This window comes from Scardinius erythrophthalmus (assembly GCF_964197995.2).
Source record: "Scardinius erythrophthalmus genome assembly, chromosome: 24".
Lineage (NCBI taxonomy): Eukaryota > Metazoa > Chordata > Actinopteri > Cypriniformes > Leuciscidae > Scardinius > Scardinius erythrophthalmus.
The window spans coordinates 22676346-22695880 of NC_138244.1; the positions used below are offsets into that span (position 1 = coordinate 22676346).

Sequence of the window (19535 nt, forward strand, 5' to 3'; positions counted from 1 at the left end):
ATCATTCAGCCAAGAAATATTAAAAATGAACCTTTACAAATAATTTCCAGTGGAGAAAATACATGGACATGGATTGCCAAAATCTGACGTGACCTTATTACAAATGTAATAGACCATAGCCTACTTTCGTCACTTCTGTCTTCAATTTTGTTCATGTCCAATTCAATATGTTATTCTAAGGTCGAATTAAAGCTATTTTGTCATGGAAAACTTGATTTATAGACTTTTTTTTTTACTTTTAAACAAATTGTATCTATTGGGAATTGATTAGGTTGTAAAAAGTAGGCATTCCATGGCAGAATATATATACATTTATTAAATGAATTGTAAATAAATAGCTAAAAATTACACACAGGCGCATGCACATACATATACATATATACAGTATATATACACACACACACACACACACATACATATATATGCATATATATATATGTGTGTGTGTGTGTGTGTGTGTGTTATATATACATACATACATACATACATACATACATACATACATACATACATACATACATACATACATACAATTACTTAATATTAACCAATAACCATAATCTTTTTAATGTAAGATTATGAAGAAAAACATATTTTTGTCACTGAAATAGCAAGCACTAATTAATTGTACACAATAAATCCCAAACCATATCTACATAAGAATGTGAACAGAAATGCATACTCTATTTCATCAGTCGCTGTGTTCAGAAAAGATTCAGAGCACAATTAATAAGTCAACACCAGCATGTGTTCATTCACATCTTAACAACTACAGCTTGTCATGACCCTAAATCCCTGACAAGCATCTTTATAACCTTTATCTCAGATCTATTCTAAATATTAGCGGTTGCCATCTGTTAGAAAAGATGCTGGTGTATATGAGAGCAGCTAAAAACATAAGTATTCAGCTTAAAAACGCCGGCGCTGAGCAGGAAGTGTGTGTGCCGTGTGTGTGACCCCAGAGAGGCAGTCAGACAGGAGGTCACGATACGAGCATCTCTCTCTCTCTCTCTCTCTCTCTCTCTCTCTCTCTCTCTCTCTCTCTCCTGAGGAAGCCAGACGACGGAGCGGACAGCAAATCCCTGCCGGGGCTCGGGACATTTGTCCTTGCTGCTGACATGTGGGGTCTGTGCCATTTATCACATACACGCACACACAGAATAACACTCGCTCACATTTGATCCCCATCTATCCCTGACGCCCATCCTGTTTCTAGTCATTCTGTTTCTGTGTGTCACAAGTATTGTTTCCAGCCCTAAAGAAACAAATGATGGGAGTTGATGTACTTACATGTACCACGTGTGCTTCTGGATCAGCTCTAACTGTAAGAGAACCACACAGAGAGACTGTTAGATGCACGTCAGAAAAACAGCAGCAATTCATGAAACAACAAGAGAACATATATCGTCTTTGAAGAGTCTGAATGAATCACTCAGTCACATTCATAGAAGTAAATTCGAAAAAAAATATTAAAATGAAGAGTATTTGCCATGTATGGTACCATTAGAAAAAAAATCCTTAATCCTTAATCCTCATTAATCACTTTTTTTTTATTAGGGCTGCCAGATTATAACATTAATTTAGTCTGATTAAATATTTAAAATAGTGCTGGGCAAATCGCATCCAAAATAAAAATTATATATATTAATATATATATAATATTAACCAATAACCATATATATAGACAAAAACATTGTCACTAGCCTGTACATACATTTCATTATAAGATACATTCCTTTATCCATATATATATATATATATATATATATATATATATATATGGACAATATATAATATTATCAAAGTTATTTTAAACTAAGGCTGTCAATTTTAAATGTAGTTTGATTCATGACTGGCTGGATTCGTTTACATTTGTGAGGTTCACTAAATCAAAACTGAAAGATTTCAAGATTTCACATTTGTCTACCCCATAATAAGACACATTAAAACAGAACAAACACAGTTGGCTGCTTTACATATCATTCAAAGAGTCTCTTTCACAATAAGTGGGCGATTCTTGGCCAATATATGCGGCATAAAGCACCAGCTTTTAAAGTGTTGGGAATGAGTCCGCTGTGAAGTCCAGTGTTGCAGGCTTGGCATACGGGCCACTGAGGGAGAACAGGAGCCTCCTGAAAAATGACGAATGGGACACCCTACAGTCTCGAGACCTTCACAGACGTGTAAGCGAAGGCCATGAGACCGCAGATCCACATCGAGAGCACCGAAGTCTGCACAAGATTAATACTGGAGTGAGTCCAGGGGTGCAGGTAATCTAGACACACAGATCACCGTTCACTTTTAATATGAAGAAAGATGCATCACCATGTGATGACAAATTACTGTGTGTAGAGATGAGAGGTGCCGTGATATCCAATTATTATTTGCATATCTATGCTTGAGGGGGTCATAACATTTCTCAATCATCTGTTTCTATGATGTGCATTTTACATACGCTAATGTTACACACTTTGCTTGCATGCAACACCCTCCAACGAAAAAGATTTTCATTTAAGAAATATAATTAACTAAGAAAATGCACAGATACTATTTAAAAATGTTAAATAACAAGTTTGTTTAATATGGGGACTCACTCAGCAGAGTTTTTATGCAAACAGATTTGTGTGAAAACATTCATGTGCAAATTTCGCTTTGAACTTAAAGGGATAGTTCAACCAAAAAAATGAAAATGATCCCATGATTTACTCAGCCTCAAGCCATCCTAGGTGTATATGATTATCTTCTTTCAGACGAACACAATCTGAGATATAAACATATCCTGGCTCTACCAAGCTTTATAATGGGAGTGAATGGGGGACGAGATTTTGAAGCCGGAAAAAAAAAAATGCATCCATCCATCATTAAAAGTACGTCTTCAGGGGTTTAATAAAGGCCTTCTGAAGCAAAGCGATGCGTTTGTGTAAGAAAAATATCCATATTTAAAAATGGATTAGCTATAGTAATGGCAGATGAATGCGGGAAGCTAGTTATTACAGCTCACTGATTCTTGAGAGTCGGGACAAAACATGTCCCACATAGAAAAGTCTAATTTATAGCAAAAATTTAGAAATTCATCATGATTGACATACTTACAAAGTTAAATCTAAAGGAATTGTATATACCTATCTGATTTTTAGAATAACCCTTTTGATCTTTTGGGGGAAAATTAGTTTAAATGTATGGTCTGTGGTTAGAAGGTCCATGTTATTGCACTTGTCCTCAGCAAGAGGTCACAATATTAACCATCCCAAAAAGCTCTACAATTGTGAAAACATATCAGATAAAAAATAAGGGGTATAAATATAAAAAACAATGCATGAAGTGAACATCAAACAATATTTTCCATAAAAATCTGCCTATTAAAGTTGTGTCCTCAGTTTCTGTCAACTCCGTCAGATTTTTTCATAAAGCTCTTTAAATCAGGAAATAGCATGGTCAGCTATATCCCCGAGGACCCCTTTTCATCTCCCTACCTGTGGTGAATGCAGCACTACCACACATGCTCTGGTGCGTTTTAAATTTTTTTTTATTTTAGACAAACAATGTCAATATTCCTATGGTCACAGCTGCACCATGTCAATACCATCTTTCTGTTAAGATCCTTTTTTTAAACCATAGTGGATTGAATTTAAGCATTTTAGTGAGGTTATTGGGACAGCTAGCAACTGAGGAAAAACTACCTAGCTGCAGTGTACAATACATGTTTTGGCAGGAAAATACATGCCCTTACGTCAACTCCGTCAGACGTCAACTCCGTCAGGTTCTATGTCTGACGGAGTTGACCTGTAAGCTGTAAGAGTTGACAAATCCACCAATAACCACTTAATGTGCGAATATAATATTATTTGTGAATATAGTGAAGGGTTAAACTGTTATTTCGGGGTTGTATTTACACATAAATTCACATACATAGCATGCATTACATTATTTAACCATACACATCTGACTTGTAGAGAATGGGCAGGCAGTGGTCTGCTTATTATTGTGTAACGTGTAACTTTGCCAGCACTTTAATATATATATTTATATGTAGAGACAGAGATAAAAAAATGAGAAGCCAGTGTAGGGCTGGGCGATATGGGCAAAAAAAAAAAAAATGATCACGGCAATTTTTTTTTATATCTGTCGATATCGATAATTATCACGATAAATGTCAAATCTTTATTTCTTTCAAGTTTAAAGGCAGATTTTTGCTCCTAAGTGAAAGTTGTAGAAAACAGAGCGTTAATTGTGGTTTTAAACTACTCTTTATTGTCAGAACATATCATGACAAACAGGTGAACACTTCACAAATCTGAGGTAAAACATTCAAACATTTTTTGTCAACACCATCAGTTTTTCCGTCAACAATGTCAGTTTTTCCGTCAACACCGTCAGATCTTCGTCAACAGCGTTGGATGTATGAATGTTTTTGTTATTTTTTTGGAAAAAAAAAATATATTCTTCCTTCAGTTTATGTTGTTTTTGTAATAAAGGACCATCTGATCTACATCCTCTTATGTTTTATTTATTTAAGGAATTTGTTTTTACAATATTGAAATTAAAATCAAAGTTCGAAAATGCAAATATTTAGAAATCTGAGTTTTCAGAATAGTGTGACATCACAACTTAAGTTTATATATTGTATTTTTTTTTACATATCAGAGTAACTAAACACTATTACAATATACTTCAGAACTTTAGATTCTTGTTGGATTTGAAGAATTAAAATTGCATACTTTTTAGTGTGTCTGACGGAGATGACACAAATCCAGTTCTGAAGGGAAACATGTTTATTTGTTAAAAATGTGTTTTTATTTAGAAGCTGTTCCTTTACATGGTTAAATAGCTAAGACCTTTCTCTGCAGAAAAATATAACTCTAATTGATATAGTGTGTATTTTTAAAAAAAGTTTTTTAAAACGTGTTTTGTCCCGACTCTCAAGAATCAGTGAGCTAATAAAGTTTTAACTATGGATATTTTTCTTACAAAAACCCATCGCTTCAGAGGGCCTTTATTAACCCCCTGGAGCCATGTGGATTATTTTTTTATGATGGATGAATGCATTTTTTTGGGCTTCAAAATCTCACTCCCCATTCACTCCCATTATAAAGCTTTGAATATTTTTAAATATAACTGAAAGAAGACAGTCATATACACCTTGGATGGCTTGAGGGTGAGTAAATCACGGTATAACTATCCCTCTAATGTGACAAATATTAAGGTGAAGAAAAAAAATCTACTTTCATTTGTGCCGAATATGTCCTTCAGTTTGGTTCCTTTAATAAATTATCCAATGCAATTTGGTCACCATTTTGTCATCATAAATATTTAGAAAAATATGCAGAAGAAATAAATATAACTCAGAAAAGGGAATGCATCGATACCAGAAGTATCGGATGTGTAGATCTGCTGAGTTTCTATTAAGAGTGTTATTAAATAGGGGTCAACAATAAGGAATTTTCACTACCTTGGATGATAATAATCTTTGTTGATATGCATATTTCCCCATCACCAATAGAGGACTTTGCTTCACTTGAAACAGACCTCGCATCAAAAAGGCCTCCATCCGCTTGTGCTCATGCAGTTCAAGAACTCATATATTTGCCCCAAAAAATCAAGATAACTTTAAGTTCTTGAACTGTATGAGTTCTTGTTTTTAATATTTCTAACATGATATAGAGTGCTGTTTTCCCGAATATCAACATGATTGCAAATGTGATAGCCTATTGATTTTAGAGTTTTATAGTAGAAAGCAGACATTTTGTGTTGTGAATTTGGGGATTTACATTGGGAAAGTGAATCATTGAATTGGTCATTGTGAACATGTATTGTTAAATGGCTTTCTGAGATACATGTGAAGGTGTTTCACTATCAAACTCCATCAGTGACTTAAAGACGTGTTTCTCATGTCCTTGAGAGCCATTCGGACTCATTAAAATGCCATGCTCGTAAAAGGTAACGATATGTGGGATGTGATCATAAGACAATGTTCTGCAAGAGTACAGCAAGAACACTAGGCCATTATGTCATGAGTTTTTCTTTCTTTTTCTCAGACATTACTCCTAAAATTCTCAAGGAGGAAAAAAAAAAATAAATAAATAAATGAGGCAATTCTTAACATACAATTGTTAAGATCTCTTCTGAGTACTGAGAACCAGGAAACCTCAGCAAGTCTCCATTTATAGTCTAGGAGAATTTAGACTAATTTTAAAGAAATTTCAGTTCCACTTCCAGTTTAAGTTGAGCTTCGTCTTGAAACGCTCTTCCTGCTGAGTGTGTGAATGCCATGACTGTGTCTGTAAAGAAGTGTGATGTAATCGTGATGGAGGCGGTCGATGTGAAGAGAACGGACTCCTTATGAACTGTGAAGACTAAACGTCCTCAAGCTTACTGTGACATTTAAGGCCAAAATCAAAAGAAAAAGAAAAGAATCAGATTTTGCATGAATGAATTTGCATTATACGATTATTTTCATGATAATTAAACACATTTCTCCCCTCAGATTTTCATTATTATAATGTCAAGTACTTTTTTTTAACTTTATTACAGTAAAAAATAAAAAAATCTCTCTCAATCAGCATGAACAGCATAAACAAACTAAATTAAACAGGACAAATACTATACATAGAACACTGACACAATTTAATGCAACCTTGCTGAATAGAAGTATTAATTCTTTTTAAAATTTATTTCCAATAAATAAATTCTTACTGACCCCAAACGTTTGAATGGCAGTGTATAATGTTACAAAAGCTTTCAATTTCAGATAAATGTTCTTTTGAACTTTCTATTCATCATTGATAACAATCATAAATGTTTCTTGAGCATCAAATCATCATATTAGAATGATTTCTGAAGGATCATGTGACACTGAAGACTGGAGTAATGATGCTAAAAATTCAGCTTTGATCACAGGAATAAATTACATATTAACATACAGTATATTCAAATAGAAAACATTACATTGTATCAATATTTTTAAATTGTAATAATATTTCACAATATTACTGTTTAACGGTATTTGTGATCAAATAAATGCAGCCTTGGTGAGCAGAAAAGACTTACAGATGTAAAACTTTTAAACAGTAGTATGTACTGTATATATATACTACCGTTCAAAAGTTTTAGATCTGTAATAAATTAATTAATAACATATTTTTTATTAATATGTTTCTCACATATTTTCGCAATCAATCAAAAACAAAACCATGAAACAAAATGAGCCATAACATTTTTGTGTGTGTGTGTGTGTGTGTGTTATTTATGCTAATAAATATATTTGTTCTTTTTTTTTATTATCAATTATTTAATTCTTTTTTTTTATTATGGGGCAAAAAAAACAAGCCAGATATGTTCCTTACAGGTTTCAAGAGATTCATCCAACATAAGGACAGACAAACGAAGAACTTCCTTGACCCTTTGCACCAAGAAAAAAGACCGTTTGCCTTTTGACATGCTCATGATTTGGATTCAATAGCGTTCTATAGCATCTCAGCAAATATTCTGTCCCTGTATTCTTTCTCCTGTCAAAGTGTTTGACACCACCGTCCGACACACTGACAGACAGCAGTTCCAGGGGGACTCTGACTTTTATTCATTTATTCAAGTCAAAAGCAGCTTTTTCTTGGTTCGAATATGCTTCCTCTGTGAAGTGAGAAAGGTCACGGTGATAGCAGATGTGAGTGGACAAGCTGAGGGGATCTCCAAACACACAACCTCACCGCTGATAAACGCTCTTCCTTTGAACCGTCCGACTAGCTTTACTATCAGCTCATCAAACTTTAAACCACACTTTCTCTTTATAGACGAGTCACAGGGTCAAGGTTTCCCACTGAATCTAAGACAAGAGAGTCAGGAAACGGCAGAAACTCGTATTCAAGTAATACCCATAATTGTCCATTCGGGTCCTAAAATCCCATCTTTCTCTGACTGCTAGCGGAGCGCATTTATTATACATGAAGAACACAGAGGGCATTTGCAACTAAAGGAATATTATCTGCACCATGTTGTCCAACATAAGGCTGGAATAAACTACAACTTTTGCTCCAATTCACAGTCTGGATGAGTCCACGGTAATTGCCGAAAGTGTGCACATTTTTTTAGTGTATAATGGGCACAGAATATGATTTTTTAGCTTCAGACTATGTTTCCATTCAGACAGAGGACATCAAAACATGTTTGATATTTTGAGCCGATTTCAGAACACATACAGGTGAAACTCGAAAAATTTAAATATTGTGCAAAAGTTATAATATTGATGATTATGACTTACAGTTAATGAAAACCCCAAATTCGAAATCTCAGAAAATCAGAATATTACATGAAATCAATAAAAAAAAGTATTTTAAATACAGAAATGTCGGCCCTCTGAAAAGTATAATCATGCATATGTATATAGTTATGTATACTAAACATATTAGTTTCACCTTTTAGTTTGAATTACTGAAATACACGAACTTTTGCATGAAATTCTAATTTTTCGAGTTCCACCTGTATAGTATGACGCTTCAGAAACCGGAGCAGTCCTTGATCTACCAGTGATGCAATAAAATACAATACACAATAACAATACAAAAGAGCTCGCGTAACAAATTAACCATGCGCTTGACTCGTTTTTTCTTTTGAGACTCAACACAAAGACCTTAAATCGTAACGAATTGAAAGTCTGGTAGTGTATGACGTTTAGGACGTGTGTCCACCAAAAGTGTTTTTTCCTGAGGCTAACATATTTATCTAATTGTTTCCAAGTTTTTAAAACACGGGGCGCTTAGCATCTATTTCACACTGAATGTTATCTACCGGTCGCCAAGAGTTGAAGAATGTTCAACTTTGGGTAAAGCGCAGCGCTCATCACTGTCACTTTTTACCCAGCCGTCCAATCACAGTGGAGGAGGGGCGGGACTAATACCACACCGACCAACCGCCACATTCTGCTTGTACAACGATAACAAATGACAACAAGAAGCACATCTCTTCATCCAATACTCGTGCCAGAGGCAGTAAGTAACATTGTATTGACAAATTCAGAAACAAACTATTTGCGAAAACAGATTACTAGTATCAGTTCTGTGGTTATTCTGTATCATAGCACATATTATAGCGTCTCAACTGGAAAAACGCTGAGCCACCGAAGCGGCATTTCAGAAGAGCGGACACACGGCCTTAGTGTATGATGCCCAGTTTTACATGTAACCAGGGCTTGACATTAACACCCGCCAACCCGCCAAATGCGGGTGGATTTTGCTCGTGGCGGGTAACACAGTCACTCCAACTAGCCACTTTGGCGGGTTGAATAATTGTAGTCTTTTCAAAAGGCATCTGAAATAAGTGTGACACTACGACACTACAACTCCCATAGGGCTGTCAACGAATATTCTAAATTCGAATATATATTCGAATAGTTTTAAAAAACAGAATTTCGAAGGTGAAAATTAATATTCGAATGTGGAAAAACGCCCGCGGTAGCAGAGGCGCGGCTGTCTGCTTTGTGAGTGGGCGCGCTGCCTGAGGGGTCATTTTATTAAACAGAAACATTACTGAAGTGTTACTAGGCTACTGTACTGACTGAATAGATATTGCATGAATAAGGTAGGTTTGATACAGCAGTTTCATGCACTGCAGGCTTCCACTGGTTTGATTATTTACCGTTTCATGTCAAGGAAAAGTTCCATGTTTACCACTGCACAGCACGCTCGGAGCATTCAATGTCGATTATATATACTGTAAAACTTCAATCAATGTTAATAATATTTGTTTCAATCACTGAATGAAGCCTGCTAAGAGTCGCGACCTTAAATGGCTTGCATAAAACTCTTGATCAGCACTCAACATTCGCTTATTGTTGTTGTTCATTTTTAAACTGTTATGCACAGAGCGCGTGACGCCTTATTCGCGCCGCAAGACCTCCAGACGCGCGTAAACGCGTCTTTACACTCGCGCCAGATGCTCTGATTCGCGTTTGGTGTTGAGTGTGAGGGCTAGAGAGAGAAAGAGTGCCTGCGAGTGAGCGAGCCAGAGTGAGTGAGGTCTGCGGTCTTGGCCATTAGTTAATTTCCTTGTTTTCGTGTAGGTAATACGTTGTCAAATATGTTTGAACTTAAATGAACTACCTATACAAGTAGTTATGTCTCTTTGTATTAATTTGTCCTGTTATTGACGTAATGCGCGTCATTGACAAAATGCGCAACCAGATGTTCAAATAGTTCGAATTTAAGCTATGTGTTTTTTTAGAGGGAATATTCGAAGGTAATTTTTGAGCAATTTTGACAGCCCTAATGAGTATTGTCGCTAGTGACAGACAACAAAGAACCTGCTGGAGTTATGTCGTATGCCGGTGGAGCAATGTGGCGACATAATACATAATACATGGTTTTATTTAAAAAAGGAGCTTTACACACAACCTTATCAGAGCTAATGATAATGACCTGTATTGTTATATATTTATGTAGTCTTGATTTGGGTGTATACAGTGGTTTTACATTTAAAAGGGTTGTAAATCTAGTTCAAGTACATTTTAGCACGCCATAGTCAACTTTTATCAGGTAATTTCACAACAACAAAAATGTGGCTAGTAAAAATGCTGTGTGGCTAGTAACTTTGGAAAACCACTAGCCACATTGGCTAGTGAGCAAAAAAGTTAATGTCAAGCCCTGCATGTAACCATTTATAAAGTCGGCAAGTGCCTAGAATTTAAAAATTTGTTCTGATTTTAAAGTTGCATAGTGTAGTGCCTTCAGTAGTGTGAGTTCTTATGAGTTCTTACATATTGCACAATGCATTAGCTTTTTCATGCTTCACATAAAAGCCTTCACATAAAAAAACAGTATAGTCACTTTATATGTCAGTTAAGCCATCTCTGCCTGTCTGAGAGGACAATTCTTATCCAGTGAAGTGGACCAGACTTTATGGTGACACTAAGGGTGTGTTCACACTTGGAAGGTTTGGATTGGTTTGATTAAAACTAACTCTGGTGCGATTTCTCTGTTAGTGCAGTTCATTTGAATAAATGTGAACGCTGTCATCCGAACCCTGGCGCACCAAACAAGCGGACCGAGACCACTGAAAAGATGGGTCTTGGTCCGCTTCCAAATGAACTCTGGTGTGGTTTCGAATGAAATATGAACGCAACACGGACCAAAGACATGTAAATGAACCAAAATCGGGACATGATGTCACAAGACGCGCCCCTAAAAAGGACAGAAAGCTCAAGCATAAGCATAAGTTGCCATGTTGCCCATCACAGTTCAGTACAGGAGTCAGAACCGCGTCTCCTCGCAGCAGATCTTCATGTGTGTGTGTGACGAAGGGATTCCTGACGCTATTTTGACTCCTTTACACATTTTAAAAGCTCTTCACGAGTTCTCAGCTGGTCTAAACACCATCATACAGCATGTAGCTTTGCACATACAACAAGTGCATTTATCCCAGAACACAGCATTTTTCTGTATGTTCGGTTGCAAAATCTTCGTCATAAAAGCCGACCAGTCATGTTGTGAACATAAACTTACGCCTTTAGGGTCGGTATCTTTAGGTTCAGTGTTAAAAATGCCAATGTGAACGCTAAGCGGACTAGGACTAAGTGTTTATTTTTTTTATACGGACTAAACGAACCAAGCGAACCGAACTACAAGTGTGAACACATCCTAAAATTACTAGTTAGTTTACCAGGATTCAAATAAAATTGATTTTATATATATGAAACGGATGTTATGTAACTAAAACCATAAAAACATCTGGCATGATCCCATCAGTTCAAGCACAGTAGTTCGGCAGAACTTACCGGTAACCGTTTCCCGGCTTCGACCTCGATCATTCCTCGCAGAAGGTTCTGGCAGTCCGGTGGGATAAAATGGGGCATGTGAAACACCCCCAGCTTCACTTTTTCTAACAAGTTTCGTAAATTATCATCGTCAAACGGCAGAGCGCCCTGAAAGAAAGACGCAGACAACAAAAGAAAGACAATGCATCAGTCTGAGGGGAAATACAGAGTAAATGAGGATTGATGGAAAATGGAACAAATTAGAAGAAAAGTGCTTAGAGGATTGACCCATAAATGCTAAGTTTTCATTTATTAAATCTTGCTCTGCAACTTTTTCATGTGTGTACTGCTGACATGCTATAGATGAGGATGAAGAGGTTTCATTTCTGATGAAAAAACAAAACAGAGGAATAACAAAAAACTAAAGAGACAGGATGAGAGCATAAATGCACTCCAATCACTTTGGATCTGAGAGGATTTTGTGTATTCAGCATAGAGTACGTCTACAGAAGCACAGTTCGTCTGCCAGCAGTCAATTTTGTTTTTGGTTTTGGAACCGTCTGCCTTTCTACATCAGGTCAATATATATATATTTCATAAAGGGACGAATGAGTGAACTTCAGAAGAACAAAGTAAAAACAGAAAAGAAATGTGAGACGAGACAAAACAAGATGCAATGAGTTCCGAAGACTGACAAGATGCAAAATAAATGTGGTGAAATGAGTTGAGACAAAATGAAAGATTGATGAGAAGGTGAGACATAGTGAGACAAGACGACATGAGATGTAGTTAGATGAGCTAAAGTGAATGAAGAAAACAAGACAACATGAGATAAGACAAAAGGAGATGCCATTAGAATGGATAAAACAAAACAAGATGAGGTTAAAAACCAAATTAAAAAAAGAGCAGAGACAAAAGATAAAAATCTCAGTATGATGACAAAATATAAGATGAGAATTGACAACAAGACACGAAATGAGAGCAGTGATCCTGAGAGAAGAAAACAGAAGAGAAGAGACAAGACCAAATTAAATGCAACACGATGAGATAAAATAAAAGAAGAGACAAAAATGATTCGAGACAAGGTGACATGAGACAAGATGCAATGAGAAGAGGAGAGGAGAGGAGAGGAGAGGAGAGGAGAGGAGAGGAGAGAAGAGAAGAGAAGAGAAGAGAAGAGAAGAGAAGAGAAGAGAAGAGAAGAGAAGAGAAGAGAAGAGAAGAGAAGAGAAGAGAAGAGAAGAGAAGAGAAGAGAAGAGAAGAGAAGAGACAAAACAATATGGCACAAGACCAAACAAAACGAGATGAAAAGAGTCAAGAGTCAAGGTGACATGAGCCGAGATAAACTGATAAAAACAAGACTAGGTGAAACGAGCTGAGACTAAATGAGATAAGACCAGAGAAAAACAGAAGAACTTGACAAGATCAAACGAAATGAGACAAAAATAAGACAAGACAAAGTGACATGAAATGAGAAGCAATGAGATGAAAGTAAAACCGAAGAGAGGAGACAAAACAAAATAAGGAGAGGAGACAAAACATGGCATGAGATCAAGCAAAATAAGACTAAATGAAATGCAACAAGATGAGACAAAATAAAAGTCAAGGTGACATGAGACGAGATAACCTGAGATGCAGTGGGATGAGACGAGACGAAAACTGAAGAGACGAAACAACTTCAGATGAGACAAAATGAAACGAGTTAAGACAAACTAGACAGAATGAAAGAAGAGAACAAAAATAAAACAAGACGAGGTGAAATGAGCTGAGACTAAATGAGATAAGACAAGAGAAAAACAGAAGAACTTGACAAGATCAAACGAAATGAGACAAAATGAAAGAAGGGACAAAAACTTGATGCAAGATGAGACAAAATGAGATGAGATGAGAAAAGAAAAGAGACCAAAACGAGACGAGATCACATGAGACAAGACGAAATGAGATGACATAAAAAAGATAAAAGAGGACAGGAGAAGAGACAAGATGAGGTGATGGGGAAAAAAGAAAAGTGGTTGTTTGAATGTAATGTGCAGTTCTGCAGGTACACAGAATAATCTCTGAAGAAACTCACTCATCATTTCTACAACATCAAAAACAATCCAGCAGTGGTTTAAATGCAGAACAGTGTCTCAGTGTGCAGAGATAAACCTCTCAGACTCAAGCGTCTCGGTTTTTACTCTCCAAACAGAACAGGAGCATTTCAACTGAGCGGGACCTCCTGGGACATCGCTGCGGTCCAAAACCATTCAGATCAAATCTAATGCTAATAATGCAGTGCAGAGGTGCGTCCAACACTTGCTCACTTAGAAACATCAATTCCCAGCCTTCATTCACATATGCATGTTCCTTTTCACAAAATACCATTTCTCGATGATAACATTTATCTTCAATATCCAGCGTACTTTTCAAATCAGCAACATAATAAAATGTGTTTGAATGTTGTTTGTGAACTGAAGGGAAAATATCTAGCTCTAGTCTTTAATCTTTCTTCCATAAACTGAATGCAAACATATTTTTATGTTTCTCAGAAGAAATGAATGACAATGGGTTTAGAACAACATGAATGTGAGTAATTGTTGACAGACATGTTAGTTTGTCCGAGGTAAAGTCTCGAGTGACTCACCACCAACAGGGCGAAGAGGATGACCCCACAGCTCCAAACGTCTGCTTTCCTTCCGTCATACTTCTCTCCCTAGAACACAGAGTGCAAAAGCAACAACTCTCATTAGAGATCAGCTCTTCCATTCAGAATTCTCTTTTTTCTTCCACAAAGTAAAAGTATTACTCACCCGGATCACTTCAGGACACGCATAATGAGGAGATCTGTGAAAAGACATCAGCTAGATTACTGGCAGTAATAAATGTGTACAATAATCTCTTAGCATTTTTATCTTATTTATTTAATTTTTATTTTTTTATATCTTACAAATACTAACATATATATATATATATTTTAAATAATGATTTTTTATTATATTTTTTGTATTATAAAAATGGTTTTCACACTAAATGAACACAGAATAATTAGAATTACATTAAATAATAAAATATGATATTAAATATATTGTAATATCAATTACATTAATAAGTGATTAGTGATTGTTTGAAATGTCAATCATTCAAGAAAACACTGATTCATGAAAGAATTTTTTTTGAGTGAGTCATTGAATCAAAACGATTTAAAAAAAATTATTACATAAATTAAATAAAATATTAAATTAACATTTTGTCAGAACCTAGTCTATTCAGAAAAAAAATAATAATAATAATAATTATATATATATATTCTCAATCTATTCAGATTCTTATATTCATTTATTAATATGCACCACTGTGACAATAGACAGTACAAAAATGGCCAACTTATATTTTAACTAAAACATGAAAAATGCCACATGGGGCTTTCAATGAATATTTCATCTTTTTGAACTGATTCACTAAAACTAACAGTTTTTTTAAGTGCACAGAAATGCTGTACATAATGGTTTCTGAAGGGTCATGCGACAATAAAGACTGAAAATCCAGCTTAACCATCGTGGGAATAAATTACATTTTAAATAACATTGAAGTAGAAAATACATTTTTTCAAATTGTAATAATATTTCACAATGTAACTTTTTCACTGTATTTTTGATCTAATAAATGCAGCCTTGGTGAACAGAAGACACTTCTTTCAAACGCTGATCTGCAACATCTTCTGATCTTACTCTCTCCAAAATAATTCCTGTCACTCTATTATTTCTGTCTAACAAAAAATATAAAATCATCGAAGACAACTCACAGATCACTACAACAGCTGTAACACTCAGAAGCAAAAGCACTATGAGTTTTTTAGTGGCACTGATCCGTGACGTCTGACACTGTTTGCTTAGAATGATTAATATCAAGATGTGGTTGGAGGGACACAAAGACACACTAAAGAAGAAGAGAACATCTTCTCAGAGTAATTAGGGTCACAAAATGTTGACATCACATCCTGTTACACCAGCTGACATCCTGTCTCCATTAATCTTTCCTGACAAATCCTATTCTACAGCAGTGTTGTGCATCTACGCTTGAGACTCTTCCCGCGTTTTCTTTTTCAGAGATAAACAGGCACGTTCAGAGTTAATCATATTATTGGGAGAGTTTCTCAGTAAGCTGCAAACATCTCCCATGATCCCTCAAAAACCTTTACAAGCGCGCATCTATGCAAATGTGGATCCAGTTAGTGAGAGCTAAACGTGTTGGACTTGAAGAACTCCAGCTGCATACAGAAACACTGCAAACGTCAACTATAAAGCTGCCGTTCGGGCTTAAAGGCCCCCTGAAATCTAAATGTATGTTTTTTAGCTTTTAGTATGAATATATTAGCCTTAAGGTTATGAATAAGCAGGTGTGTGTGTTCAAAACAATGACAAAACAATGACGTACAGGCGTAACAGCCTAATGTTTGGGTCGTTTTTGTGTAACCCAGATCCTGGGTCAGGCGTAACAACCCAATGTTTGGGTAGTTTTTGTGTTACCCAGCTCCTGGGTCAGACGTAACAACCCAGTGTTTGAGTGTTTGAGTAGCTTTTGTTTTACACAGCACCTGGGTCAGACGTAACAACCCAATGTTTGGGTAGTTTTTGTGTAACCCAGATCCTGGGTCAGGCGTAACAGCCCAATGTTTGGGTAGTTTTTGGTGTAACCCAGATCCTGGGTCAGACATAAAAAGACAATGTTTGGGTAGTTTTTGTGTTAACCAGATCCTGGATCAGACGTAACAACCCAGGGGTTGAGTTATTTACTGTGGGCTTTTTGCGCCCTCTTCAGGAGAGAGCAGTGCAGCTCCGTCAAATGGGTGTATGTCTTCGGTAAAATACAGGTTTGTGTACATTTTTTGTATCTATAAATTCATTATTATTCTGTATATCGTTTAATTGGTACATCGTGATGGAAACGCCTGGTGCTTTGCAAGTTGCATAAAATGTTATAATTTTATTCAAAACAAGATACAGAATATAAATTCTTAAAAAGTTCAAATATGTTCTCAGAACCGAACACTGATTGTTTATATTCAGTGTCATATGTCATATTTTGGCTACGAGTGAAACGCAGGGCGGCAGTCTGAAGATAAAACATGACACAAGCTCCGGCACGAGATCCAGCGCCGTTACGGTGGAAACGGGACAACAGAGACTGGTCCATTACACTTGAAGTACTTCTTAATTTTTACTTCTAATATTTGTTAAACAAGCTTAAATGTATGCAATATGTATTCAAATCTATATAAAATATGCTATACTGTAAAATATGATTTAAAAAAAGGAATTATCAAGCAAACGAGGATTTTTATTTTTATTAATTTTTTTCAATTTTAGAGGATTTAAGTTAATTCGTCAACATTAATTCATGTATGAAGTAAAATAATAATAAAAAAGCTAGTACTATAGTAAAAATGAATCAACCCATTATGCTGGGTTAAATAAGCAACCCAATTTAGTAGGTAAAATTAACCCAACATGTGTTCATTTTAATTGGGTAACCCAACTTGTACGGTCCAAACAACAAGCCATTATGTTTTCATAAAACATTGTTGAAGCACACATCAAAACAGACTGCATTTTTACTCCAAACTTATTGCCTTCAACACATTAGCCTAGACCGGCCAGCTTGATGATTATGATTCTGATGGCATAACCATAGCATTTCGGTTGTTTTCATGTAAAGCAGGTGCGTTACATCTGAGAGATCAAAACGAATCGGATGTTTTAAGGCCGTAAAATGCTTTCATTGTTTATGTTGATGAGGAAGGCAAATTAGAGCTAAAAATAAACCCATTAACGGATGAGTTTATGGAGGAACCCTGCAGAACATGTGCCGGATCATTTATCCACTCCAAGCTGTTTGCTAGAGCTCATTTCCCCTCTCGTTCCTGCAAAACTCCTCAATGACAGCAGATATTAGATGCCTCATAACTGATGTGGGTGTGCAAACCATCAGACATATGGGTTCAAATGTGTCCTTTTTTTGCTGAAATGTACAATGATCATTAAGCCAAAACGGTGCATGGTAATAGGGATACAAAAATAAACACCGTAAAGACCAGCGGAAGGCATCCATGAAGCTCAGAATCAATAATGCTTGTGTTATCTGATGCCGGATTGGATAAAAAGGCATTCATTGGTGTGAGCCAAATCAAATGTTACACGAATAATTATTTATATTAATTATATAAATGATAAATTAATAAATAAATGTATAAATTATAATAAAGAATGAATGAATAAACAAATGAAGTCAGTAAAACTGTAAACAGCCAGGATCTATGAGAGGAGGGGGGTCACATGATCTCTGCCGTCTCCCTTCAAAATGACTAATAAACAAAAAAACACTAAAAACTAATAATGATAAAGTTGCTCTACTTTTGCATAAAAGTTCAACTTTTCTTGACTTTCTCAAATCTACAAATAAAAAAATAAATAAATATTTTTGACTTATATTAATTTATATTGTATATCCATGTACATCTTAGTATTTATTTCCTAAGAAACTATGTAATAGTAATAGTAGATAATGTACTGATACTATCACAAAATAAAGCCCTTCAGGGTGGGGGGTTAAAATAGTTTCGGGGTCACTGGAAACGTCAAGGACATCCGGCCCAGAATCAACACAAAGCCGCTTTGCAGATCATTTTTAGGATGATGGGACCCGAACAGATTCGCTCTGATAGCCGATGTTGAGTCAGGGCGCTGGGAGGCTTCTGTGACTCCCTGTCCTGTATCCTGACCTAATGTGTTCGGGACGGTACAGGACGGTCCCGCTTGACCTCTGCAGAGCTGTGATCGTATATAACATGAGGCGACTCATGTACGGGAACAAGCGTGCTGATTTTATTGCGTTGGGCTTTAATCTATGGCCATGTCTGAGGGTAATCCTAAAGGTCGGGCAAGCATGGCAAAATTAATCAACTGACAAAAGGCTAAAGGTTTTATGGCATGTGTGGGGGGCAGAGTCGCTTTTTGAAAGGAGAAATGATTACATTAAGAAAGAAATAAAGGGCAGTAAATGAGTCAGGCTCCTATCTCTTCACACCAGGCCTCGACCAAACAACGGAAGAAAAGAAAGCACTGGGTTTTCATGACAGATGATCACACTTATGATGTCAGAGGGGGCGTGTCATGAAACTCAGCTGAGAGTTCATTGGCTGATTCCACATTGGTACACTGACATGTTTTAATCTCAACTGGCAAATGGATGAATTATTCATTTATTTAGAAATTGCATTCAATTGTTCAAAAGTGAAATTATAAGTATTAACAAGGTTACATTTGTTTTTATTTCAAATAAGTTATATTTTTAACTTTCTATCAACATGATTTTAGTATCATTGAGATACTATTATAGTTTTATATTTAATATTTTAAAATGAACATTTTACGTTTAGTTAAAATGTAGTTGTTGTTTTATCTTTTTATTCGTTTTTTTATTTATTTATTTTTATGTCAATATAGTTTTTATTCATTTTTTTTCTTCAGTTTTAGTTTAGAGTTATTTTAATACATCAGTGCCTTGGCAACTAAATTTAATAAAATAAGAATACTTTTTAAAAACATTTAAATGCAGATTATTTTACTTTAAGTAATAGATTTTTTAATGGTTTTAGTTTTAGTTCATAATAACCCTGTTTTCAAGTCATCACAGAATCCTGAAAATATTCGTCAAAGAATTTCCACAAACATATTAAGCAGCACAACTGTTTTCAACACTGATAATAATCAAAAATGTTTCTTGAGCAGCAAATCAGCATATTAGAATGATTTCTGA

The 19535-nt window shown here is 35.7% G+C and overlaps 1 protein-coding gene across 1 annotated transcript in view; it reads right to left on the reverse strand.

Moving 5' to 3' along the window:
• Positions 1 to 19535, reverse strand: part of brsk2a (BR serine/threonine kinase 2a) — a gene marked incomplete at its 3' end in the record, with an annotated part of 237374 nt that overhangs the window by 25041 nt on the left and 192798 nt on the right. Inside the window, exons 6-9 of the mRNA XM_081355792.1 lie at positions 14531 to 14564; positions 14365 to 14433; positions 11762 to 11908; positions 1291 to 1322 (exon numbers count right to left, since the gene is read on the reverse strand). Coding sequence (XP_081211918.1) covers positions 1291 to 1322; positions 11762 to 11908; positions 14365 to 14433; positions 14531 to 14564 — 282 coding nt within the window. The remainder of the gene's footprint in view (positions 1 to 1290; positions 1323 to 11761; positions 11909 to 14364; positions 14434 to 14530; positions 14565 to 19535) is intronic.